The sequence below is a fragment of the Aspergillus glaucus genome, assembly GCF_001890805.1.
Source record: "Aspergillus glaucus CBS 516.65 unplaced genomic scaffold ASPGLscaffold_19, whole genome shotgun sequence".
Classification (NCBI taxonomy): Eukaryota; Fungi; Ascomycota; class Eurotiomycetes; order Eurotiales; family Aspergillaceae; genus Aspergillus; species Aspergillus glaucus.
In genome coordinates this window covers 326,527-349,539 of record NW_019170471.1, presented here as the reverse complement: position 1 = coordinate 349,539, position 23,013 = coordinate 326,527, and the positions used below count along the sequence as shown (strand labels likewise).

General features: G+C 48.4%; 11 protein-coding genes across 11 annotated transcripts; 4 read left to right on the top strand and 7 right to left on the bottom strand.

The window, feature by feature from the left end:
• Window positions 1-118: 118 nt before the first annotated feature.
• On the top strand, window positions 119-841 carry ASPGLDRAFT_28214 (uncharacterized protein; the record flags this gene model as incomplete). The annotated part of the gene is made up of 2 exons (XM_022543738.1): window positions 119-472; window positions 680-841. The coding sequence occupies 2 exons, from the start codon at window positions 119-121 to the stop codon at window positions 839-841; spliced, it is 516 nt and encodes a 171-aa protein (XP_022398086.1).
• Window positions 842-2,258: 1,417 nt separating this feature from the next.
• Window positions 2,259-4,140, top strand: ASPGLDRAFT_38158 (uncharacterized protein; the record flags this gene model as incomplete). The annotated part of the gene is made up of 4 exons (XM_022544913.1): window positions 2,259-2,463; window positions 2,522-2,787; window positions 2,838-2,996; window positions 3,052-4,140. The coding sequence occupies 4 exons, from the start codon at window positions 2,259-2,261 to the stop codon at window positions 4,138-4,140; spliced, it is 1,719 nt and encodes a 572-aa protein (XP_022398085.1).
• A 315-nt stretch (window positions 4,141-4,455) lies between these two features.
• ASPGLDRAFT_68698 (EBP2 family rRNA-processing protein) lies at window positions 4,456-5,677 on the bottom strand (the record flags this gene model as incomplete). Its single annotated transcript, XM_022549285.1, has 3 exons — window positions 4,456-4,748; window positions 4,805-5,447; window positions 5,516-5,677. The coding sequence occupies 3 exons, from the start codon at window positions 5,675-5,677 to the stop codon at window positions 4,456-4,458; spliced, it is 1,098 nt and encodes a 365-aa protein (XP_022398084.1).
• A 368-nt stretch (window positions 5,678-6,045) lies between these two features.
• ASPGLDRAFT_38156 (heat shock factor-binding 1 family protein) lies at window positions 6,046-6,420 on the top strand (the record flags this gene model as incomplete). The annotated part of the gene is made up of 3 exons (XM_022544912.1): window positions 6,046-6,114; window positions 6,173-6,272; window positions 6,335-6,420. 3 exons carry the CDS (start codon window positions 6,046-6,048, stop codon window positions 6,418-6,420), a joined length of 255 nt encoding a protein of 84 aa, XP_022398083.1.
• A 336-nt stretch (window positions 6,421-6,756) lies between these two features.
• Window positions 6,757-7,913, bottom strand: ASPGLDRAFT_38155 (uncharacterized protein; the record flags this gene model as incomplete). The annotated part of the gene is made up of 2 exons (XM_022544911.1): window positions 6,757-7,340; window positions 7,394-7,913. 2 exons carry the CDS (start codon window positions 7,911-7,913, stop codon window positions 6,757-6,759), a joined length of 1,104 nt encoding a protein of 367 aa, XP_022398082.1.
• Window positions 7,914-8,110: 197 nt separating this feature from the next.
• On the bottom strand, window positions 8,111-9,265 carry ASPGLDRAFT_666422 (uncharacterized protein). Its single transcript, XM_022549045.1, has 4 exons — window positions 8,984-9,265; window positions 8,695-8,926; window positions 8,451-8,643; window positions 8,111-8,399 (listed from the first exon to the last, which is right to left on the bottom strand). The coding sequence occupies exons 1-4, from the start codon at window positions 9,054-9,056 to the stop codon at window positions 8,310-8,312; spliced, it is 588 nt and encodes a 195-aa protein (XP_022398081.1). The 5' UTR covers window positions 9,057-9,265; the 3' UTR covers window positions 8,111-8,309.
• Window positions 9,266-9,301: 36 nt separating this feature from the next.
• ASPGLDRAFT_666009 (uncharacterized protein) lies at window positions 9,302-11,139 on the bottom strand. Its single transcript, XM_022549038.1, has 6 exons — window positions 10,916-11,139; window positions 10,472-10,840; window positions 10,310-10,407; window positions 9,663-10,254; window positions 9,415-9,604; window positions 9,302-9,366 (listed from the first exon to the last, which is right to left on the bottom strand). Exons 1-5 carry the CDS (start codon window positions 10,920-10,922, stop codon window positions 9,546-9,548), a joined length of 1,125 nt encoding a protein of 374 aa, XP_022398080.1. The 5' UTR covers window positions 10,923-11,139; the 3' UTR covers window positions 9,302-9,366; window positions 9,415-9,545.
• A 402-nt stretch (window positions 11,140-11,541) lies between these two features.
• On the top strand, window positions 11,542-12,985 carry ASPGLDRAFT_665531 (putative oxidoreductase, 2OG-Fe(II) oxygenase family). Its single transcript, XM_022549030.1, has 6 exons — window positions 11,542-11,773; window positions 11,821-11,880; window positions 11,927-11,980; window positions 12,029-12,045; window positions 12,098-12,248; window positions 12,312-12,985. The coding sequence occupies exons 1-6, from the start codon at window positions 11,615-11,617 to the stop codon at window positions 12,936-12,938; spliced, it is 1,068 nt and encodes a 355-aa protein (XP_022398079.1). The 5' UTR covers window positions 11,542-11,614; the 3' UTR covers window positions 12,939-12,985.
• Window positions 12,985-13,447, bottom strand: ASPGLDRAFT_666407 (uncharacterized protein). The gene is made up of 3 exons (XM_022549043.1): window positions 13,336-13,447; window positions 13,142-13,286; window positions 12,985-13,078 (listed from the first exon to the last, which is right to left on the bottom strand). Exons 2-3 carry the CDS (start codon window positions 13,269-13,271, stop codon window positions 13,032-13,034), a joined length of 177 nt encoding a protein of 58 aa, XP_022398078.1. The 5' UTR covers window positions 13,272-13,286; window positions 13,336-13,447; the 3' UTR covers window positions 12,985-13,031.
• On the bottom strand, window positions 13,213-14,190 carry ASPGLDRAFT_84429 (phosducin family protein; the record flags this gene model as incomplete). Its single annotated transcript, XM_022550277.1, has 2 exons — window positions 13,213-13,565; window positions 13,627-14,190. The coding sequence occupies 2 exons, from the start codon at window positions 14,188-14,190 to the stop codon at window positions 13,296-13,298; spliced, it is 834 nt and encodes a 277-aa protein (XP_022398077.1). The 3' UTR covers window positions 13,213-13,295.
• A 2,907-nt stretch (window positions 14,191-17,097) lies between these two features.
• Window positions 17,098-18,519, bottom strand: ASPGLDRAFT_132531 (WD40 repeat domain-containing protein; the record flags this gene model as incomplete). The annotated part of the gene is made up of 5 exons (XM_022541124.1): window positions 17,098-17,118; window positions 17,183-17,302; window positions 17,357-17,446; window positions 17,509-18,221; window positions 18,405-18,519. 5 exons carry the CDS (start codon window positions 18,517-18,519, stop codon window positions 17,098-17,100), a joined length of 1,059 nt encoding a protein of 352 aa, XP_022398076.1.
• Between the last annotated feature and the right edge of the window lie 4,494 nt (window positions 18,520-23,013).

The window sequence follows — 23,013 nt, the reverse complement described above, 5'->3', positions numbered from 1 at the left end:
TTCTCTCTCTCTTTGCAGCGTTCGTGACAGAATATTATCTGACTTGCACGCTCATGTGAAACAGCCCTATCTTCAACTACTTCTTACATCGAAGCACTTCTACAAACAAACCAACAATATGCGTTGGTTGCGCTGGCGCTCTAAGAAACCAAGCAAAGCTGCCAAAGCACTTTCGAGTGACTCACCCTCTAAAGGTTTCAAGGTCCTCGGGCTCGATGAAGACACGGGCCCAAATATCCAGGGAATGCTCAGACAACGGGCTTACAAGCCCACCGTTGAGCACAAGAAACCAATCGCACAGTGGCGCTTCCAATTGAGCCAGTATGAGAATATTTTTCAAGTGGAGCATCTCAGAACAGCTATCCGCCTCAATGAAAACCATAAATTTGGAGGCCGCCCGGGTAAAATCGTGCACTTACAAGACGGGGTTGTGATGCCCAGAAACGAGATAGTGAAGCCCTATTGTATTGATGTAAGTCTTACTCACTCACTATGCTTGGAGCCAGGTGAGTTCTAACTTATATCAGGATTTTGGGAGACAACCGGCGCAGCGGTCGAGTCGTCCCAGGAGGTGACTCGACAGCTTGGAGCATGTGGCGAAATGCACGCCAATCTCTAATGTACTGTGGTAGCCTTTTGGTTTCTACACCGTCTTACTCTCACTACTCGTCAATCCCAGCTTTCAGACGATTTCCGCATGCCAGGAACTACAGGCAGCGACGGGTGCAAAGTGGTAGGCAGCAGTAACTCGATCTCGCCACCCGAATGCTCACCAATGACTCCTTATGCTAATTTTCAAGAAGCCTTGGTATTCGACTACAGCCAGGAGCTGCAATACTAATCAAATCCATGTGGCTGCCTTCCTTCACGTTGCGCCTTGAGGACAGCTTGGCTCCGTGTCTACCTGAGATCAGAGATATATGAGTCCCTGATCCAGTTTTCTCACTTTGAGAGATTTTTATGGACTAGTCTAGTCTATTTCATAATCGATATACACGACTGTTAGAGCATAATTCGTTATGTTAAATTATGCTCATATTTAGCATCTGCAGTATTATACCCGATGTGGTAATAGTCACTTGAGGCAGAAATTAACAGCATCGATGACCATTTTTGATGTATTTCCCATTCATGACTTGATAAATAAGCTTCTTACAGCACCGAAGTAGTTGGCTAACAATATGGTCAACTTTCTCATCCCTGACAGCGAGCTGTCTTCAGCAGAGGCTCGCCCAATGCCGATCCCATCGCGCCCCAATGACCCACCCCTCAAAACATCAAGCTCTTCAGCCTCAGCGAAAACAGAGGTTCAATGGACCGGTCAATGATCACCGAAGCACCCCGCGTACCCTTTGACGTCGACGGTCGAATCGCGGAGCTACGTTCTTATTTGAATGAGTACTTCCAGAATCAAACACAGAATATCAGAACAGCCTTTCGCCTTTAGGAAGAGGGTAAATTGCCAAGTAAAGGGATTAATCCAGTTCTCTGCATACAAGACGGAGTTGTAGTTCCTATCCAGGAGCTGCAGGTGCTCGGGAAGCCCTATTGGATGGAGGTTAGTGTTGCATGCTATACTTGACGATGAGGGTATTTTGACCTAGAATATGGTATTGCATATCAACGTTAGATGCAGGTTGCTTTCACCATCTGGCAGTGGCCGCTTCCATCAAGTCGACACCATGGGCATTTCAATTCCCGATGTTATTATTACGTCTCAAGAAGCTTTGATAAGATCCCACCTTCAGAGTACAGTGTCTATCTAGCTGAAATATGGTATTGTGTTCAATATCCTTGTTTTAAGAGCATTCTCTGGACTAGATGTGAGTAGATACATTTTTAGTCTCTCGTAATAGACATCTATGGGTGAGCGGCCGTTAGGGCATAAATGTTATGTCGAATTGTACATGTATTTATCCATCGCGTATGTAATCACTTACAAATCACGTGATATATGAAGGCCATACCTCCACCTGCGCTCACCACACTGTAACTCTTGGATATTCCTAATGTTTCTTTAATAAACTCCATCAAAATCAATTCTACTATGCAGCGTGCTAGTAAACACTAGTACAATATCCATAGTCCATGACCTGGCCCCCGGATAGTCAATCCCCCACAAACCACCACATTCCGATGACACAAACTACTCTCTTTCTTTCTCTTTTCTAAACTCGCTTCTCAGCTTCCCCGGAATCGAATCCGCGTATACCCCTCGATTGCATGGTTAGTCAAGGCACCATGCTACCACCAGAGACATGACATCGCGAGAAGATAGTGTCCTGGCCGCCAGAGACCCGTCTCTTGTTGACGAGAACGACTGGGAGGAATTCAGCCTGTCCGAGGTCCGGATCCTGGTCCCGGGAAAGTCACGATATGCGAATCTGCTTGCGGCCTCGCCTGAGAATCCTGTGCAGGTGACGGGATGTTTGGATGAGGTGGAGGAGGAGCAGGAGTCTCTTGGTGCGTGCTTCGTGTACTGTGTGTTCGGGATTGCGCTAACTTTCAATGTCTTGAATAGTCCTCGACGAAGAATACCAATCGAAGCGCATTGTCATCGAAAACGTCACCCACTACGCCTACGGCCAACATAACGATGGAGAAGTCGGGATATGGGTTGCTGGTCGTGCGGGCTGGTTCTCCATTTCGCCTGCAAAGGGGTACCGGCCCCTGTTCAACGAGATAGTCGAGGCCATCGATTTGTTATATTTCCTTGCGGACCGGCATCAGAAAAAGCGCAATAAGCGGAAGGATTGGAATCCCAGTGTGGAATACTTGTGTGAGGAGGTGGGTACTTGTACACTGAAATACGGTGGACGGCACTGACATCGTTCTAGTATGTTAGTCATACCCACGGGATCTGCGAGGATACGGACGATTCAGCAGAGGTTTTCTATAAATACCACGGCTTTTTGCTTTCGCAGATGATCAAGGGTGAGGAGGGTGTACAATGGACCAAGTCGAATCTGTTTGAACATCTCTGTGAGAAGTTTCCTGTGAGTCGCTGTGCCACCGCACTTCGCTGTCCGCGGAGTACTAATCTCATAACAGGAAACGTACGAAGAGATCAAGGCCGAAAACGAAGCGAAAGAGGACGAAAAAGAACAAACCCCAGAAGAACAAATCGAGACGCACAGCACACCCGAGAAGAAAACCCCACCCCCGGATTCGGCTACAGTTCCCCAAACACAAGCAGACACAATATACCAGGTCATCATCGACCTGAAAGAAGCTGGGTACTTGGCAAAACGCGAACTGAACCTCGACCTGGTTATTTCGACTGTGGTAGACCGTTTTGAAATTGGTAGCCGCGAGTATGCGGTTGATCTTGTCGCCGCGAGGGCGAAGAACGTCCTTAAATTAATGGACGAAGCGAAGACAGCCCACTTCGACTGGTCCCGCAAGGCCATCTACCGCGAGCTCAAATCAGCCACAAAGCGGAAGAGGAATCCAGAAGATATCACCTTAACACCCTTACGACCTCGCTCGAATGACAAGGATGAGTCATCTAATGAAGAAAGCGAAGAACAAGACGACCACCCTAGACACCGAAGACGCCGTGTCCGCAAGTCTGTTCTTCGGCCTAAAGTCAGCTCCGTCTCAGCCAAACAAATCGGAAAGAGAACTCGAAGCACCGCCGCCGATGATGACGGATACTTATCGGACGAACATCCTCACGATGGGCAGGATGACTTCGAAACACCAAGTAAAATCCGCGGCCACGAACTAGTCCGCGACCCGCTCTCCACAACCAGGGCAAAACGGACCCGCTCCGTCCTCTCAGACGCAGATATCCATTCAAAAACACCTTTACGAAAACTCGTCCTGAGCAGAAATACCCCCGCCCATGGCGCAGAACTAGAACGAGAACCCACCGCCGAACCAGATGACACATGGGCCTGCCAATTCCGCGGATGCGAAGCGGTCGTTGAACATAGCAGCTCGGAGCGCGGACAAGAGCTGGTTGAAGACCACCGTGCCAGTCACGAGGTTGATACACAGACGAAGTTGGATTTGGTCTTTGCGGAGAAGCAGCTCAATGTCGGTATGCCTGTGGATAATCTTCTCAGTCGGATTAGGGAGATGGGGGTTGGGTTGTTAGGGGAGATGGATAATGCTGCTAGTGCTAATGAGGTGTAATGCGCCATGATATCATTGTCTTGCAACTGGTAATATAAAAAGGTTGAATGCATGAGATACGGGGCGTTGATCGATATTACGGGAGGCATGACCTGATGAAACTTTGTTTAGATGTCTTGGAGATACCAAACGCGAAAGATATTTAAATGGATTCTACTTTTTTATTTTATGTAAAATAGGGAACGCTCTATGATTATTTTGTACATGTACAAGCCAATCCCAATCAAAACGAAGCAGAACAGCTTTTACTTTCCATACCCAGAACAACTAAAGAATATCACCTGCAAACATTCAAACACCCCTGTCGAGTATCAATCACGACCGTGCCTTGGCTCTCTTGCTCTTACCCGGTCTCTTAGGACCACCAGCCTTCATCTTCTTGTGCGAGAAGCTGCGCAGATCACCAGTAGACGCCGCATCGCCGCTCTTAGCATGCCTCTTCTTTCCTCCGAATCCGAACTTCTCGTTCCTCTTCTGGCGCTTGGCGCCGGGCTTGTTGGGGTCAGTACGGGCACGCTTGCGGCTACCGTCCTGGTCGGCGTTGTCAATGGCGACGTCGAAGAGGTCGTTGGCATCCTCGGTAGGGCCGGAGGAATCAGTCTTGCGCTCTGTTATCGCATTAGTATTGTACTCATAAGCATTTGTCAAGGTAAAGAGGACTCACTCTTCTTGAGAGCAGTGATCTTCTCCAAAGTCTCCCTCTTCTCCTTCTGCCTCTGCTGCAGCTTAGCAACCTGCACTTGCTTCCCGAACTTCTTCAGATCGCGCTGCTTGCGCGCCTCCGCGGCAGCCTTCTTATTAGCCGCCTCATCATACAACTTCTTCTTAATCCTGCCCATATGCTCATCCGACTTGACCATCTCGGCAAAGTAGTCACCAGGACGAGTAAACGGAACGCCCTCCTTCTTGAGCAAGTTGCGCGCAGTCAAGGCGGCAGATTGACAGACCTTGTAAAAGGCCAGTTCGCGGTTAATGTCGTCGTCGGGGTCAGGGACGTCGATGGGTTCTTTGGAGACGAGCGAGTTGTGCTCTGAGAAGGGGGTTTTGGGGGTGATGAAGGAGATGCGTTTGAGGGAGGTGTTGATTGCGGCGGAGTTGTTGATAGTCAGGCGTTGGTGGGGGATCACGTCCTCGCGTTCGTCGTCGTCGAGGTCGGAGAGGGGGATGTCTTCTTCTTCTTCTTCTTCGTCGCCTTCCTCGTCCTCGTCCTCGTCTTCTTCGCCTTCTTGCTCGCTTTGCTCCTCGTCGTCGTCGGATGCGTCTTCATTGTCGTCTGGCTTAGGTTCCGACTTCTTGGACTTGGAGGTCTTCAAGAAATTGTCAGCAATTGCGCATAAACCAAGAAAAATCTTCAAATCAAATAACTCGCGCATACCTTCTCCTCCTCTCCCATCTTCACATCCTCATCCTCAACACCACCCTTCTTCTCCTTCTTCTTCTTCTCCGCAGCCTTGACTAGCTTCTTCTGCTTCTCAGCATCATAATCCCTCCCCTTGTGGTCATCAAGAGCCTGGAGGAGCTTGCTTCTCTTAGGCATTGCGCTTTTTCTTATCCTTATCCGGATATCTTCAAAGAAAAAGGAAGAAAAAGTGTAGTAAATTGTGTTGAAAACGAGACCGCCGACAGACAGACCTTCAGCAGACGGGAATTTTTTTGGGATGGCGCTAGGGCCCGATTGGGATTAGTGTGTACGATAAGGCGGTGCTAGGACGGATGGGGTTAGTGGGAGTTCGGTATCCGGGGGAATAGTTGATCCGGGATCTTATCGGCTTTATTTACGGGAGTATGTCACTCCTGGTTGTATTCGAATACATAGGGATCTCGATTTAAAACTTTCGTGGGATTCGGCTTTTAGTCCGGTGTTCTAACTTGGTATACGCAATTGCAAACAGGAGTATCAGCACCATGACCGAAGACGCTAAGCCCACTGAAGCTGTCGCCCCTCCTACGGGGGAAACGCTCCAGTCGCAGCAGGTTGGTTACACAACATACGAGACTCGACATAGATAACTGACTATGCTTCCATGTACAGAACACAGATGCACAAGGCCACTTCAACGCAGCAGTCGACGAACTCCTGGACCAACTACAGCACAAATTCGACAATGTTTCAAGGGATATGTTTGGGAAGTGTGAGTTCCCCTTTTCGCCTACTCGGTGGTGGATCGCAAACTAATTCACATACTGCTGGTAGTGGACGACATGGCGCATCGACTGGACGACCTCGAATCTTCGCTAACGACTATTACGGACGATGCGACGCCTACGCCGGCGAAGTGATCAGTTTCTCTGAGTTCTGTGCTGCGTTGCGAAGCGATTTATACCCTTCTTTTGATATTGTGAATAGTAGTGGAGTTTGCGTTGTTTATAAGGAGAGATGAGAGAGTTGCATATTTACGCCCTCGAAGAGTGGCAGTTTCAAGCATATATTGAAGATACCCAGTGTTATATAACTAGATCGGGATACATAGAGGACAAGCTTTTCTGTGATTTCCAAAGCATCATATCCAAAGTCATATTTCATATCATGACAATTTATCATCCTTTTACCTCTTCCAACATAACCAATATTTCACGAGAAGCAAAAGAAAACAGCAGCAAGAGCTGAATGAGCGTTTACAGCTCATCCTTCTCATCCCGCTTACCACCACCCAAGAACTGGCGCAGAATGTTACTGCGCGAGACAAGCTCATCAACCTTCTCAGGCGCAGAGCCACCCTTCTGAATAATCTTGCTCAGACGAGCAAACTCCTTCTCAGCATACCCCTGGTTCTGGCTAAGCTTCTCAGCAACCTTAACATAGTACTCCGCGTACTTGTCCTGGATACCCTTCACGCTCTTCTTAACCTCCCCAACAAGGTCCTGGAAGTTGCGCGAGGCAACATACTTGCCAACAAATGCGTCAACCTTGGAAATAGTACCAGCCTTCTCGTCAAGACCACCGCCGACGGTGCGGTGGGTACCGGCCTTTTCGTTCAGGAAGTCAACGAGGGCTTGCTCGGAGCGACCGCCCTGGTACGCCTCGGGCTCCTTGGAGCCCTTGGGGAAGAACTTGATGGTGGGGTAGCCGGTGATGCCTTGTTCTCTGGCGAGGGACTTGGCGTTCTCGGCTTCGGCGTCAACCTTGGCGACGACGACGTTGGGCTCGAGGATGAAGTCGTTGGCGAGGGTTTCCCAGGTGGGGGCGAGGCTCTTGCAGTCTGCAACGGTTAACAAGTCAATCAAAAACAAGACAACGCAATTGGTGACTTACGTCCACACCACGGCGCAGTAAACGCAACAAGCACATCCTTCTCACCACCAATAAACTCCTTAAACGACGCATCAGTCAGCATCTCGACCTGCGAGGGCTCCTTCTTCGGCCCCCGCGGCTTCACCCCAGTCTTATCCGTGATCCAAGCACCCAAACTCTCCAGATCCCGACCACCCTTATAATCCTCGGGCTTATCACTCTTTCCATCGAACCACTTCAGCGTGGGGAAACCCTGGATACCGAACCGACGGCCCAATTCGCGGTGCTCGTCCGCATCGACTTTACCAACAGTGACCTTGTCGGAGGCGAAAGCGAAGGACTGGCCGAGCTCTTCATAGACGGGGGCGAGGGTCTTGCAGTGGCCGCACCAGGGGGCGAAGAATTCGACGAGCGCAGGTTTGCCGGATTGTAGGACGATGCTGTCGAAATTTTTGGTGTCGAGGTCGACGACGGCGGGATTGGCGAGAGCCAGGCCCATGAAGGTGAGGCAGCTCACGAGGAGCGTGCTAAGGCGAGTCATGGTGGTTGTTTAGGACTGATATAATCAATCCAAAATATATAACAAGAAATATAATGACCACCACCTATCTAATAATAAAGTAAGGTGATGGAAGAGTTGAGGTGTCGAGTCGATGTATGAAGCCCCAAAATGATCGACGGATTTATCAGCGCCGTGGAAGAGGCCACTTGGTCCATAGCGGGCATGACATCCACGGTTTACAATGCACTTATGGTGAAACAGCAGCACTCCACGGAATATATACTTGTAGGGCAAAATTGTAGGTATCTCGTCTAGATTCTTGTCGTTCCTACATACAATTACATGTAGCCAAATGTATACTCCCGTCTGTATACACCCGTCAACAAGGCGACGTCTGTATCGCGGCGACCTCGTAAGCATTGTCTGTAGTAACTATCACCGTCTTCCGGCCAACCACGCATTGGTGTTGTCCCATGTCTTTGCGTCCTTGGCCTCTTTACCAGCACCCTGCGTTGCCTTGTAAACCTATTCACCAGTCAGTATTGAACACCCTAAGAAAAATGGGAAGGTACTCACCGCATCCCACAACTTGAACGCCAGGTCCAAGTTCCCGCTAAAGCTGTCGCTGTGCTGGAACCAGGCCTTACCCTTCGCCTTCGTCTCTGCTCGAGCCTCTGGCGAGGTCGGGTTAGTCTGAGCTGGCAGATCGTCCAAGTATGTCCGGGCAGCGATTCCGAGACCGCAGTCATTGTCGTTGATAAAGGGAAGCCTATACATATATCAGAATTGCTACTTTCCTCTTTCTGTGAAGTATACTTACTTGAGAGTCATTTCCGACCAGTCCTCACGGTCACGGTCCGCATCACCGCTGAGAAACAGTTCGGCCAGAACAGCCTCAATCAGGATGCGGAGCGTGGAGCGGACTTGGGAAACCAAGGAGCGGTAGCAGAGAAGTTGTCTGCTTAGAGGTCCAGAATATCCAATGGGCTTGTGTTGTAGTTTACCGATACACGCAACACGGGAAACAAGGAGGTTAAATGTCTTGTCGTCATCTGAAAGAATCCAAATCAGCTTTGCTTGCTGCAGCAATTGTTCTCAAAGTATCTTACCTGACCCTCTCATGGGACCACCAGAGAGATGCGAAAACCACTGCTTAGTATTCAGGAGACCAAGACGGGCCATCTCAATAGCAAGGAAGGTAGACTCTTCAAGGTTGTCCGCCGGGTCTAAGGCTGAGAGTGCTTGTTCAAAACCCTCACCCCAGGGAGTGAGTTCATGTTTCTCGTTAATATAACCCCGAAGTTGCAGGAACCGCCAGTAGACATTCGAAAGAACCTCGTCTTGCGACGATACCGCCTTTGACAGTTAACATTTAGATCATGGCGGTAAGCAATGATATACACACCGGAGAATCCTTTCCTGCAAAAGACTTGGGTACAAAGTCTCTATCCTTCAAGCTTTGAACGGCAAATCTAAATGGCCCGGCAGTTTCCTGGGTATTGTCAGTCGTATATAATAGATAAAAAGTAAGGATACGGACCGGCAATTTCTTGAGCTTCTCTGGAAGCTGCTCGCTGTTAATTTTCCACGATTTGATGGTGTCCTTAACTGAGAGATTCTTCAGGTTGATCGAGCGGTCCGAGTTCTCGTCGAACCAAGTGCGCACATTAATCACCTTAGTCTGATAGAAACGGTGCAGGGTGTTCGCCACCAAAGAGATTGCCTGAGCCCTGATTGGCGTAAGAGTGTCACCCACGACCTGGCGATAAATCGGGGTGTCTTCCGCACCCAGAGGCAAGGAGACCAAAACTTCACTGGAGGTCAAGGTATTCGGGATATCAGCTCCCAGGATTCCCTTGGAGAGGTAAAAGTACAGCTCCTCAGGAAGTCGCTGCCCGATTATTTCATGCATATCATTAGAGGTATTGTCCGGATCCATTGGCGCAACCTTTCCATCCACATCGATAAACACATGGTGCTTCACAGTCATGTAAGCCCGTTTGTAAAGGTCCGTGTACTGAACATCTTGCACGCGGCGGTCTTCTTCGAATTGGGCGCAGAGAGCGAGGGCGCTTCTCCCGGCAAGGTTGAACATTGGCAGGGCATCGCGGACGGTGGGCCCCTTGGCCGGGAAGGGTTGGGTCTCAAATGCCGGGAACGTTGGCAGGAACGATGAACCCAAAAGAAGACAGAAGTCCAAGAACTGGTCATTCGTTAACTTGCCCAACTCCTCCTGGCAAGTCTGTTTTGTGATCCAGAAAAACTGCGCCGGCTCGGAGTCAATCCGGGTAATCAGCTTGTCGACATTGAACAGGAGGATTTCGGAAGATCCAAAGACTGCATCGACGAGGGGGTTCGGGCCGCTTGTGAGGTAGGCAAGCTGTTGGGTAAAGACCATTAGCATTCGCAATCGCCTTATGGGTTATTATACTCACCTGAGCCGCAGCGCTATACGGGGCAACAATAAAGTCCAATCCATTCTGAAGGAGAATCCGTTGCAAGAACTTGTAGAAGTTCACCGGAGGGGGTGTACCTAACAACCTAGTCAGACGTGGGGAAGGCCTCGACTATTATCCCGGGCAAGGGAGGAAACATACCAGCAGAGCTAAACGCATCCACGACTTGATCCGCCTGCTGCTGATCGTAAAGATCCCAAGCCTGCCCAAAAGCCCGTACCGACTCAGGTCGCACGTGGGGTCGCCGGTCCTTCTTGCCAAACTCGAGGCCATCGAAAACAAAAACACAAGCCACGCCCAGATTCTTAAAGATCTGCAGCTCCCGCTCGATGTTGTTCTTTAGCGCGAATGGGAAACCGCCCAGTGCGATCAGGAGAGGTTCGCGGGTGGACTGGTGGAGGAGGTGTTGGGTGATGTAGTGCGACGCATCGATACCGACCACGGCCCCTTTGAGGGCAGAGAGGGGGAGAGACTGGAGGCGGGTGGAGGCCCATTCATCCAAGGCACGGACTGTTCAGAATAGCGATAACTTGGTCAGTATCAAATGGAAGAGTGAGCTCAGTAGTGTACAGGTGGGAGACTTACTCGCCATGGTTGCGGCAGTGTCGAGCTAAGCAGATGCCAGCCCCAGACGATAACGAAGGTGAGGAAAGAAAGGTAAGATAAGATCCTTTTCAGGAAGCGAGAGAATAAGAAAAGAGACACACAACCCCGACTGTCTCGTGGATTCAGCTTGGACTTGTCGCGACAGTTGGTTGGAGTTGGGCGGAGCGGAGAGTCGATGATTCCGATGGGTTTGTTGTTTATGCTCTGCCTCAGTAACCAAAACGAGGACAGAATACTTGTACACACGATGTTGAATGCTGCAGTGGTTAATATATGCTGACAATGCTGACAGCTATATAAAAACTAGAGGCAAACAAGCGTTGACGTCGAATACACCACAACGTTAGGTAACTATCTGATACCAATAAACCACTCGAAATATATATCGAATCTAGCATCTGCAATCTACTCTGCTAATCCATGCTCATACATATATCCGCAAAAACAGAACTAATGCATCATGATGTTAATGGAAGCACAATAACGTATCTCAGCCAAGCTGCTTTGTCTAATAAAAATCGTCCGGCTCTGATTGACTCTGATAGGAAGATAAGAATCTCTCCGCATGCCTTGCCTATATCCATCACATGACTGTAATACAATTCTCATTTATCTGTGAGTCTATCTCAGCTTATTCAATTTCCTCGAGAAGTATTCATTCCTCAAGGAAAGAAGAGAATGGCTGCAATCAATCTCCCCATCATCGACATCTCGAACCCCCATGACCTCTCCATGGGAAAAGCCATGCTCGACGCAGCAGCCAAATACGGCTTTTTGTATGTGGCTAGCCAGAGCACTGAATTTAGTGCTCAGGATGTGGAGAGAGCGTTTGGATTGGTATGTACTGTACCTAATTGAGAAACTCAGTTGCTAACTGCTCGCAGTCGAAGGATTTCTTTGCATCTCCGGTTGAGGAGAAAGCTACTTGTCGGATCACGCCTAGTGTTCGTCCCGGATACCAGCTGAATGAGCAGTTTCTAACTGAATTAGAATCGAGGATGGTCCGGTATGCATGTTGAGACACTCGATCCAGAACATCAACGGGTATGACTACCTCAACACAAGATAGAATGCATAGCTAACACCATCCAGACCGGCGATTTCAAGGAGTACATACCCTACACCTCAACAAAAACCCTCTACACTTGCTAACGAAAGCAGAGGCATGAACTTCGGCGAATTCACCGCCGGCAAAGCTCCCCAACCCCTTCCCCCCTCGTTATCCCCCCACGAAGCAACCCTCGATCATTTCTCCACCCTCTGCCGCAAAACCTGTGATCAAATCCTAACCCTCCTAGCCCTGGGCCTAGAGGTACCCCCTCCCCCCTCTCCACCCACAGCCCCTCTATATACGAATATATCTAACCCAAAACAGGTAGACCCAACCTTCTTCACAACCCGCCACGACCCCATCCACGGCCCCTCAGGATGCACCCTGCGCTTCCTGTACTACCCGTCCCTCACATCCCCGGCAACAGCGTCCTACAAGCATGACGAGGATGTGCGTGCGGGCGCACATTCGGATTACGGGAGTATAACGCTTCTTTTCCAGAGGCCGGGACAGCCGGGGTTGGAGATACTCACGCCCGAGGGGGAGTGGGCGGGTGTTCCTGTTGAGCCTAATCAATCATCCCAGGGCCAAGGGCAGGGATTTGCATTCCCGCCCATCCTGGTGAATATCGGGGACTTACTTAGTTACTGGACGGATGGGCTGCTGAAGTCGACTGTTCATCGGGTTGTTTTTCCGTTGTCGGAGCAGAGGGCTGAGAATGAGAATGAGCAGAATCGGTATAGTATTGTTTACTTTTGTCATCCGGTTAACACGACGGAACTTGTCCCCGTGCCGAGTACGATTGTCGATGCTCATCGCGAGGAGCGAAAGGAGAGTCAAGATGATAAGGTTGGGTTTGGAGGTGGTGCGGGTTACTTGGTCCCTGGGAAATGGGCACTGACGGCGAGTGAACACTTACAGGCGCGGTTAGCCGCGACGTATACTTACTAGAATTAAGGCTCGAGTCATTAACGGGATGGAATATCGAATGATGTTCATAGTACTTGTATATCCAATCACGTCTATCTACACCGTAAATCCCTGTCATAACAAGTCTTTGAAGATCTGAAACAAAACGCAGCTGAAACAAACAAAGAAACCAACGCCTTCGAGAATCATACATGTCAATGCCAGATGGCAAGAGTAAACGAAACGGAACCATGAGAGCCCGGAAAGATAGTAAAGTAAAACACGAAAGAAGAAAAACATGAAACCTGTACGCCTGCTGTGCTCCGTTTTGCTAGAGAGGGCTCTCATCAACGTGGCATAAATAAAGAGTATCATTATAATACCCGGTATCTGCTGGAGTCAGTATAGGTCAATCATGCACAAGGTAGGGGGGACGTACTGTTTGAGTAACTCCTCAAGGCTGTCTGCACTGCAGGCACGACCTTTGGGAATTTGTCTGAAAATCTCGACAATAGTAGCAAAGACATCACCTCCCCGGTAGGCCAGCAAAGCCGGAGCTTGGATGTGGTCCATCTCAGCGATTTCCTGATGAAGCTTGACAAAGTGTGTAGTGACATTCCGGCGGGCAATAGTGTTGAGACAATCCTCAACAATACCACTAGCACTGGACTGTGAATAGTCAGCAACTAATATAGACATAGATATAGCAAGTGAAAAAAGTGAAACATACCTCAGGATCATAAACACAAACCACAACAACCGTATCAGCCGTAACCTGCTCAATAGCATCCAAATACCCCGCCGCATCGACCGTATCAACACCCCCAAACCTCTTCCTCCTCGGACTCGACCGTCTCATATTCCGACCCTGCAGCTGATTCATCCTCGACTCCCGCCACTTGCGCATGAATCCCTCCTCATCCTCATCCTTGGCCCCATCCCTTGGCGGGGAGGAGTGGTTCAAGGGCGTGGTGTCATCCGAGACGAGCCCGCCCAGTGTCCGGCGGTGGGATTGTTTCCTGGCGCGCTCGAAGGCCTGGGCGTCGGCGATGACACCCTTGGGACCCGTGTTGGCGTCGAAGACGGTGTTGGGGACGTGGTAGGTTGCTGTGCGCGAGCGCATGGTGTCGTTTTCGTCGTCGGAGTCGGAGAGGGGGTTTGCTGAGGGGTCTTCTTGGTCTTCTTCGGTATCGGAGGGGCTCGAGGCACGGTCACGATCTTCGGGGTGAGAGGAGTATTTCACCTTGGAATTGTGGAGGAGTTGGTTGAATTCGTCTTGGGCAGCAGAGGACATGATGAAAGAAGAAGAGCGAAAGACGGGGAAAAAGGGATCTTTTATAAAATAAAAACCAGGCAGACGATTTAGCGGTCAGATAATTTTTTGCTTAATTTTTTTTTTTTATGCACAGCCCTACTAGATAATCAACGGGCGAAGGAATTGTTGAAAGAAGTGGTGTACTGTCCAACTTGTCCGTTACGGGCGACTGACTCCGTTTCAGAACCAAAAGTGGCACCTCCCTTTCTGCCCCCTGAAAATTGACGAAACGGGAAAAGCCTGAGATAAACACTCCGCCGATCTTGCTTTTGGCGAGTCGTGTCAACGTTCTTCGGCACTTCTGACTGCGGCAGCAAAGCAACTTGGTACTTCTAGCAATAACAATCGGCGGCTACTGAAACAAAGCACAATAGACACGGAAGCGAGATGAAAACCATTGAGCCCCTGATATGTACTTGTACGTACAGTACGGGCAGTTTCAGCGGAGATCATCGGAATTGTTTATCTCCAGCAAGTACCGGCTCCAGTTATTCCGTACTCCGCCACGCGGAATCGAAGGACGACAGAAGGTTCCATGGCTTTGCTTTTTTGGTAGGGATTGCTTTGTCTGTAGTCTGTACATAGTAGAAGAAACTCACGTGTGTACCCTGTACTAGTAAGGATTAGAGAAATGGTCTAGATTAATTGCTTTGTTTATCCTATCCACTGCGGTACGGAGACTAAGGCGAATCAACTAGCGGAACACTATCCGATAAAGAAAGAAAGAAAAAAACAAGCATAGGGCAGTCAACAGGTCATGAACCATCTTTCTAGAAGCATTCGACTCAGCGCACACACGCGACACCTACAAAAACTCAATCTCATGCCAACGCAATCATCAAGCTTCCAGACAGAATTGAAACAAACCATGGCCATAGCACATCCATCGTTGCCAGAGTACTTGGAAACGGCACAACCACGGATACGGAGTAAGAGTGAAGTCATAGTCGTTAGAACTCGAGTCATTCGGGTTTAAAGGAATTCCATATCAATTCTGTGACCGGATAGGAGAACCCACTAAACTAGTCCTAGTCCATTTAGCATACCTCTAGGCCAGACCCTGATATCGGAGAATACCACTATAGCACTAACACTACTAAAAAGACCACAAAAAACGGATTTCAAATCTCGCTGATCAAAGACGAAAACTCGACCGTATTCTCCGTTCTCCATACGCACTCCGGAGTACTCTGTACGGAAGATTGAAATGATGTTTACATTAATCGGGGCAGCCGCGATGATAATCCTACTCTAATCACCCCAAGTGGAGTCACTTGTCACAGAATCCCCGACAACGACTTTTTTCTATTCAGGGCATATGCTCTGCCCATTCTGCTACACCGTGGATAATCTTAATTTTCTTATCTTTGTTAGCGAACATTTCTGACACCGGTATAACCCCTTGAACTCTATAAGTACCGAATGTTTAATTTTCGGCATTTCTAGTTCACGATTGTGTACTCTGTAGACGATATTGGAGCCCTCCGAGACAGACAGAATACGGAGACTGTGGGCTGCATATTCTGAAGCAACCGGATTCCGAACGCGATGCTGCATCTGGTTATACGGCCGTTTAGTGGATCTTTCCCTGTTGTGATGCAATCGCACTACTATTGTTTAGTACAGAGTAGTCCTCCGGAGAATATGTACAGCAATGTAAGGGCCATCCAGCCAAGACGATGGATATCGGTCAACCTCCGATTCTCACAAGTACTGCGTGCTATTCTGCACTCCGTACAGTGTACTCCGTACGGAGTCAGACCCTGCCGAGAATAGAAAAGGGAGGACTAGCTAAAACGGGACCATCCCCCGTGTCAGGATCCTGGTCCTTATATGGATATATGAAGAGGCGCGGTGTCATTTGCGGGTTGGGTTGTAGTGACTTCGGATAGGCCTCCGGATATTATCTTGCATATCCTCGGATGCAGAAGCGGCTGGCAGATGTAGTGCGTCTGACATCTGGTCGATGACGCGGAGAATATCTCCGTTAGGATTGGATTGACATTGCATGTTACAGGAGCCGATGGTGCATATGATGGCGTGTACTGGCTAGGCTGACTCCAGTCGATGTTGGATTATCTCGATGGCAACACCTGTTTCTGTCCATTCTCTCCAAGGACTAGACAATGCTGTTTGAATTGCTGTAACACTGGCATCATACTACAAGAAGACATTTATTATTCGATTAATCACTCCAACACCCCAGATTTTAACTTTAAAGCGGCTTCAAGAATAAAGTCACAAAGGAAATTGATCAACTGAAATATAGTATAAATCCAACACCAACAGACAGTCCCATATAACAAATAAGTGTAAATAGAAGACATCCATCCCCTTCCGATTCACATCCTCAACGTGGTGAATTAGAAGTAAAAAAATGAAAATGAAAAAGAAAATACAACGACCAAAGTCTGGCCATGGCCTATCCAGAAACAAACCTTCCCTTTCCACCACAAATAGGAAATACATAAAAGCGCAGGTACATGAGTTCAGGATAAAGGGAATATGGGGTAATGAACAAGATGGTAAAAAATAGAAAAAGGGGGGAAGATAAAAATCATCCGAGTCTTGTCGACAAACGCCAAATCGATCGCTATGTATATCGCTTCTATCCGATGTCTTTGCGCGTAATCGTCGCCGACTGACCACCTCGGATTCTCGGGCGTTCGTCCATCTTCTCCCACCCAAATAGCATATTATGGTAAAGCGGCCGAGCGGTTACTCGGTCAATAAGAATTATCGTACAATGGCGGAACGTTTAACCCATCGGTATGAGAAATAACCAAGGAAAAGAGGGGAATAAAAATGAAGAAAAGAAGAAAGAAAGGCGTTCGAATGATGACGTTGCAAAGATTGGCGACGTGGGTATCTTGGTTCTGAATTTGTTTACCAGGCCCAGACCTTGAGCTGTATGGGGGAAGGACACATTAGCAAGCTGTGCCATTGGGCTAATGAGCAGGGTGCAACTTACCAAAGAATCCCAAGATCCAGTACACAAACTGATGCCGTCGTTGCTAACACCAAGACAGCTGACACGGTTCTCGTGGCCGCTCAGAGAACCAACCTTTTCACCCCGCAGGACATCCCAGACCTGATTCATCGCGTTAGCATACAGGCTGCTTCATACAGAGAAAGTCATAAATACCTTGCACTCAAAGTCATCGTAACCTGCAAACAGTAACCGTCCAGAAACGGAGAAAGCAACAGATGTAATACCGCACTGCACTTGGTCGTTCTGGATTGAAAATTAGCTTTGTTCTCTTTTTCCTTGGAGACGCGCCAAGGCAAAGAGCTTACCTGGTAGGTGTTGAGTTCGCGGTCGGCACGGATGTCGAAGAGACGGCAGGTGGTGTCATCGGAACCGGTACCGAAAGCGTTTCCGTCGGGGAAGAATTGGATGGCATTGATGTCCGACTCGTGTCCAGCAAAGGTCTGGACGGCCTTACCAGTACGGACATCCCACAGTTTGGCGAAAGCATCACAGGCGCCCGAGACGAAGACGTTCTGGTTGGTCGGGTTGATGCTGATGGACATGACGTCGCCCAGGTGGTCGGCGAACTCGGTCACCTTTGAGCCGGTCTCGATATCCCACAGCATACAGGTCATGTCACCGGACGAGGTAAGGATACGGCGATCGTTGATGAAACGGCAGCAGGACAAATAACCCGAGTGACCAGACAGCTCGCGCGCGACACGGGTCGGGCCCTCGCGGGACGACAGGTTGTAGATTGAGCAAATGTTATCCAAACCACCACAAGCGACATAGTTTCCACTGGGGGCGTAGGCGCAAGTCATCACCCACGACGACCGCAATGGGATCGCGTGAACTTTGTTGGTGGTGTAGGCATCCCAGATAATGAGCTTTCCATCTTGCGAGGCGGAAACGAGGTGGCGGCGGTCAGTCGACCAGTGCATGGCGTAAATCTTGGCCAAATGGCCCTTGAGTGTCCGGCGTGGCTTCATCCCGATCCGGGGCAAAGCCTCGGACTGATTTTGTGCAACTTGACGGACTGTATAGATGGAAAAAAACGCGAGTCAGTATTCAAATTCATAATGTACTCGAAGTGGAAAGGCAGCGCAAGTAGGCGTATGCTGGCGGATGCAGCTAAACGCGGCGAGCAGAGCGCTTATAAATATCCCAGTATCATGACGAGAACGGGTCGCGAACGGGAAATAGGAATGGGAAAGCGTACGGGAGGTGTCTGCTAATTCATCCTTTCTGCGCTTTATCTTGTCCTTGAGCTGTTCAGCTTCGCGCCGGGCCGCGGTGATTTTGGCCTGCATCTGTTCGCCGCTCATATCGGCCATCTTGACGGATTATGTACCCCTGAGGTGATCAATTCGAAGGAAAAGAGAAAAAGAAAGGTCGTAAAAGAAGATTGAGTGAAATCGTAGAAAACCCAGGACGTGAGAGAGAAAAGAAAGGAAAGGAAGGAGAGAAAAAAAGGTGTAGAAAGTCCAGGGGGTCAGAGTTGGCCGGGGAAGAGAGTGAGAGAGTGAGAAGAGAGTGAGAAGAGAGAGAGAAGGGAAGAAAGAGAGTTGAGAAAGGCCCGAGGAGGGGGGTGGATGGATGTGGAGCGCGCGTTAAAAGGTCTTGTAGTTACGGGCAAATGCGACCGACAACTAGACGAAAAGCTTCATCCGCCACGCAAGTAATTAAGTCTTGTCTGTATAATTCTTTCTTATTCTTTTTTTTGTAGATTTATTCTCAATATTATTCTTTGACGTGTGAGCAAAAAGAATGAGCCAGAAGAAGCAAAAGGAGTACGCCATATAGATTGGTAATGTATGGTATTAGTGTATTGTAATATTCAGGAGCAGCAGAAAAGCCGGTGGAGCCGCAGCGGACAATTCGGAAATTACTCGGGGTGATTGGTGGTGGCAGCTCCATTGTGGAGACCTTGAAGGAGAAAGGGGGAGTAATACAAATACCATACAGAAGCATGGATGATTATTATTGAGGGTAGAATCAGTGCAGAGTACAGAGTAGACAGACAGAGAAAGGGGAGGATCAAAGACATTTATTCATTATTAAGTAGCTTATTAGCCAAACTATGAGTATTTCATGAAGAAGTCCACGGCTGAAGACGAATTGAATTTGTCATTCCCTACGCGAGTACAGACGGTTGCAATTCATAAGCGAGATAAGCACTCTGTAGGGAGACTCGGTGTGAATGTCAATAATAATGAACTTGCACATGTATACAGTAGGTAAAGTAGGTAAGTCGCATACCGGAGTAACCTGGCAAACGGAATATCGATCGAGCCGAGATTTGAATCGTCCCGGTGAACCCGCTGATTGGCCCAACGGGTTTCCAATTTTTGTTCCTCCTGAATTGGGATCTCTTTCAGACTTGCGATCCGACTGCGAGAAATCCTCGTTGCTTTTGGAGGATGGGTACTGTGTACTGTGTACTTGTAGAGTAGAGTACAAGTGCGTATGTCTACTTGTAACTTATATGTAGACAGACAAAGAACACCCGAATTGAGAGCAACATTGAGATTAACAAAGACCAAATGGTCTCTTTTCCTTTGTCTTCCGCCGAAACACCGACGTCATGACCGTTACGGAGGCTCCATTCCAATAGCCTCCCTATGATCACCTGATTTTCTAGTAATCCTCTGGAAGAATGAATGATATTCACTCTGTGAACTCTCTATTTTGTGCCTGTCTTCCCTGTCGTTATTACCGGCCGGGTGAGGGTTGATTTGAGCATCGCCTTCGGAAAGCATTTGACATCTTGGTTATGTACTCTAAGCTTCACCACCCTTTTTTTTTTTTTAGTATTGAAATGAACAGAGGATCCCATTTCCGTTGCAATTTAGCCAGTCATTGAATAGGCATAAGCTGCCAGAGGATGGTTCCTACGCTGCACTATAAGTGAACTTTTAATCTCATCTTAAAGGAAATATCAACACTCTGAAGTACATAATGGAGTCACCAATAAGTAAGCATTGGCATTGCATTATTGCTTATTGTACCAGCCACCTCATCCACGACGGATTATTTCCTCTTCATATCAAAGGATCCAGTATCTACTCCGTACGAACGGAGTATCCATCCTCAACAGAGTTTTTCTACACTAAAAGCGCTCGGTGACACTGCAAATGTAATCGAACTGCGATCTAACAGCTAGTCCAAGTGAGCGGCTATTCTCATGCAACAGCTCAGAAGCAGGGCTGATTTCGCCTTGGTTTCCCAATTAGGCTTAGTTCTCGCACAATAGCGGTTCGGAGCGGAGTGCATATCCACCTTGATCGACGGCTAGCCTGCAGCCTGCCATCTCCATCCATCCCCATACTCCATCCATAGTACGGAGTACAATTTGTATATCCAGCTCTAGCAAACTGTCCCGGAAGTATGCGCTTGATTGAGTCCCGACAGATGGCGCATTGGAATGGCGAGACATCAACACAGCATCATTAGCAAGTTCGAATTGTTCAGACTGCCGTGGGATTTGGTGTTCCTTGCCAACCGTGACTACTGCATGGGGTGCCTGTACCCACTTTAGTTGCATATATCCCCCCATTGCTCTGCTTGGCCCGAAATAGTCCGGAAAGACCTCGAGAAACTAGTGCATATCTGAGCGAGTATCAGATAGAAATTGAGTTGGTCGATGCTCAAATGATTACAAGCAAATTGTGAGAATCGTGAAGCGTTATGTCTTGGTCAACTCAATCCAAGCCCCGGCGCAAAGGCACAGGAGAGGCAACAATGTCATACTGCGCAGAAAATGCGGGAAGTGATAACATACCAAAAGCACATCGGAAGTGTTGTGGCAGAACACCCAAGCAAAGCTACCATCGTCACTCTGTACAACGAGTATTCTTGTGGACTGGGAACCTTTGGCCCTTGTTCGATAAAGCCCCACAGCCGTGTTCCTAAATCTCCGAGCGCATGACGTCCGGAAGAGCATCGCTGCCCAGTGATCCCAACGCGTGAACGACAAATATGGTAGTATCTTAATTGAATGACTGACCCCAGAAAGCCCTGCAGCTTTATGCTCAATCTGTAGAGGAGACATTACCGATATTATTACCCTGTCTCCCAAAATACCGTTCTCCTAGGTGTTGCAACCCATAATAGGAGTACGGTCAAGAGACTTGTATTTTCCTTATTGCACAGAAGGCGTCCGACTGGGCTGCAGGGAGATTGGGAACAATAGTACCACCATCCAAATCACAGAGGTCCCTGCGAGTATTCATCAAACCTGTACAGTGTCCTGATGTCTTAACGGAAACGGAGAGCTTGTCGTATATTACGGAGTAACCACACTGAAACAACCCCGTTGAGAAGAATCGGGGATTCGCTAGAGGATGTCAGAAAGAACCTCGTACAAGAAGCACCCTAGATCCGTTTTAATATCTGAATGAAGGCGCAGCAGCAACCATCATCATTCCAAGATATGCTTGTGAACCGGTCAGGCGTCGTGATTCCAGATCACGTTGAGCGGCCTCACTCATTGAATGACATAGCATCTCCTGGGTACACCAGCCATTATCTTCAAAAGAGGACGAGCAGCAGTCACATCGGATGAATTTATTATTATATGACAACCAGAGAGCAGTGATCACTACCATGGATAGCAAATATACTACGTAAATCTAAACTAGACATTGCTAAGACTAGGTTAGATCGGAAGGACGTATCAACTCCGTACTCCGTATTCAGACAAGCGCAACGGAAATTGGGATCAAAGCATAACGGAAATAATCAAGGTCGATCAATTACATTGTTCATGTCCCGTCTCAATGGTGAGTCTTCAAGCAGAGGAATACTAGCATGATCCAGGTAAGCGACCGAGACTATTTATTCAGTATCATCCCCTGGGCTGGTTGTTGTTGGTCTCTGCGCCCTCCGATCTACCGGAGCCGCGGCTGAATTGGGTAAATGACGAGGATAGAGTGAGGACCACCGAGACTTGACTAGTATTGGTAGTGTCATTGCCATTATAACAATGATGATAAGCGTCTGTGTTTTCTCAGGATAATCATTAAGGATCGTTTGCAGTGGCAAACCGAGGGACCTCATGTCAGCCGTGCGTATGATACTCTGGACACATCAGAAAATCATTTAATTTGACTCTGTGCTGAATCCTGGAAGACAAGTGTACTCGATACATAGAAGAGGCAACATTATTAAGAATCTCCGAACGAACGCCTCCGCTTCAAAAATCTCTCGGTGTTGCCTCTTTGCCTCCCCAGCCAGCGCCAGGTATTACTACCACCACCACCACCACCACCACCACCACTGCGGCTAATTATAACGGATTCTTAACCTGAAACTGTTCAGTTCTCATCTGTTCTCATCTTTTAACAATAACTCACTCTTACTAGTATTGTGAATCGTTGATCCATTCATCTCTCAAGGTGCTCAGTTTTCTGCAGCCGCCATAAAATCGGGAGTTGGTCACCAGGCTCGGGTTCTTGGCTCTCCCTTTCACTCCAACTCTTTCTTCACTCCATCTTTTCTCACTCTCTCCCTCACTCTCTCACATCTCACCACACTCTCTCTTTCCCTCGGCTTCATCTCCTCCATCCTTTTTTCATCGCTTTTTCTCTCGTTGCATCGTCGGATTCTTCATGTCTTGGGAATAGAGTCATCTTTTTTTTTTGTCTCTTCTGGTTTTGGTTGGTTTTTCCTCTCGTTCTTTCTCCTTGGTTATCTTCCACCTTGAGGGGTCACAAGTCTGTACCCCATTCTCCTTCGGTCTGTTTTTAGGGGCTGACTGACCCCCATTCGCAGTCATCCCTCTCTGTCCTCCCTTCGACTCCTTGATTCCTTCTTATATTAAAACCGCT

Coding starts and splice junctions, on each gene's coding strand:
- ASPGLDRAFT_666407 (XM_022549043.1), bottom strand. CDS start 13,271: ATGATACTCTTTATTTATGCCACGTTGATGAGAGCCCTCTCTAGCAAA. Junction 13,079..13,141: donor TTCCGGGCTCTCATGGTTCC/GTTTCGTTTACT, acceptor TTGGTTTCTTTG/TTTGTTTCAGCTGCGTTTTG.
- ASPGLDRAFT_665531 (XM_022549030.1), top strand. CDS start 11,615: ATGGCTGCAATCAATCTCCCCATCATCGACATCTCGAACCCCCATGAC. Junction 11,881..11,926: donor CTTGTCGGATCACGCCTAGT/GTTCGTCCCGGA, acceptor TAACTGAATTAG/AATCGAGGATGGTCCGGTAT. Junction 12,249..12,311: donor TCCTAGCCCTGGGCCTAGAG/GTACCCCCTCCC, acceptor AACCCAAAACAG/GTAGACCCAACCTTCTTCAC.
- ASPGLDRAFT_666422 (XM_022549045.1), bottom strand. CDS start 9,056: ATGGCCCGTCTTGGTCTCCTGAATACTAAGCAGTGGTTTTCGCATCTC. Junction 8,927..8,983: donor TGGTCCCATGAGAGGGTCAG/GTAAGATACTTT, acceptor GGATTCTTTCAG/ATGACGACAAGACATTTAAC. Junction 8,644..8,694: donor TGGTCGGAAATGACTCTCAA/GTAAGTATACTT, acceptor ATATATGTATAG/GCTTCCCTTTATCAACGACA.
- ASPGLDRAFT_666009 (XM_022549038.1), bottom strand. Junction 10,408..10,471: donor GGATGCGTTTAGCTCTGCTG/GTATGTTTCCTC, acceptor CTAGGTTGTTAG/GTACACCCCCTCCGGTGAAC. Junction 9,605..9,662: donor TTTGGTCTCCTTGCCTCTGG/GTGCGGAAGACA, acceptor TACGCCAATCAG/GGCTCAGGCAATCTCTTTGG.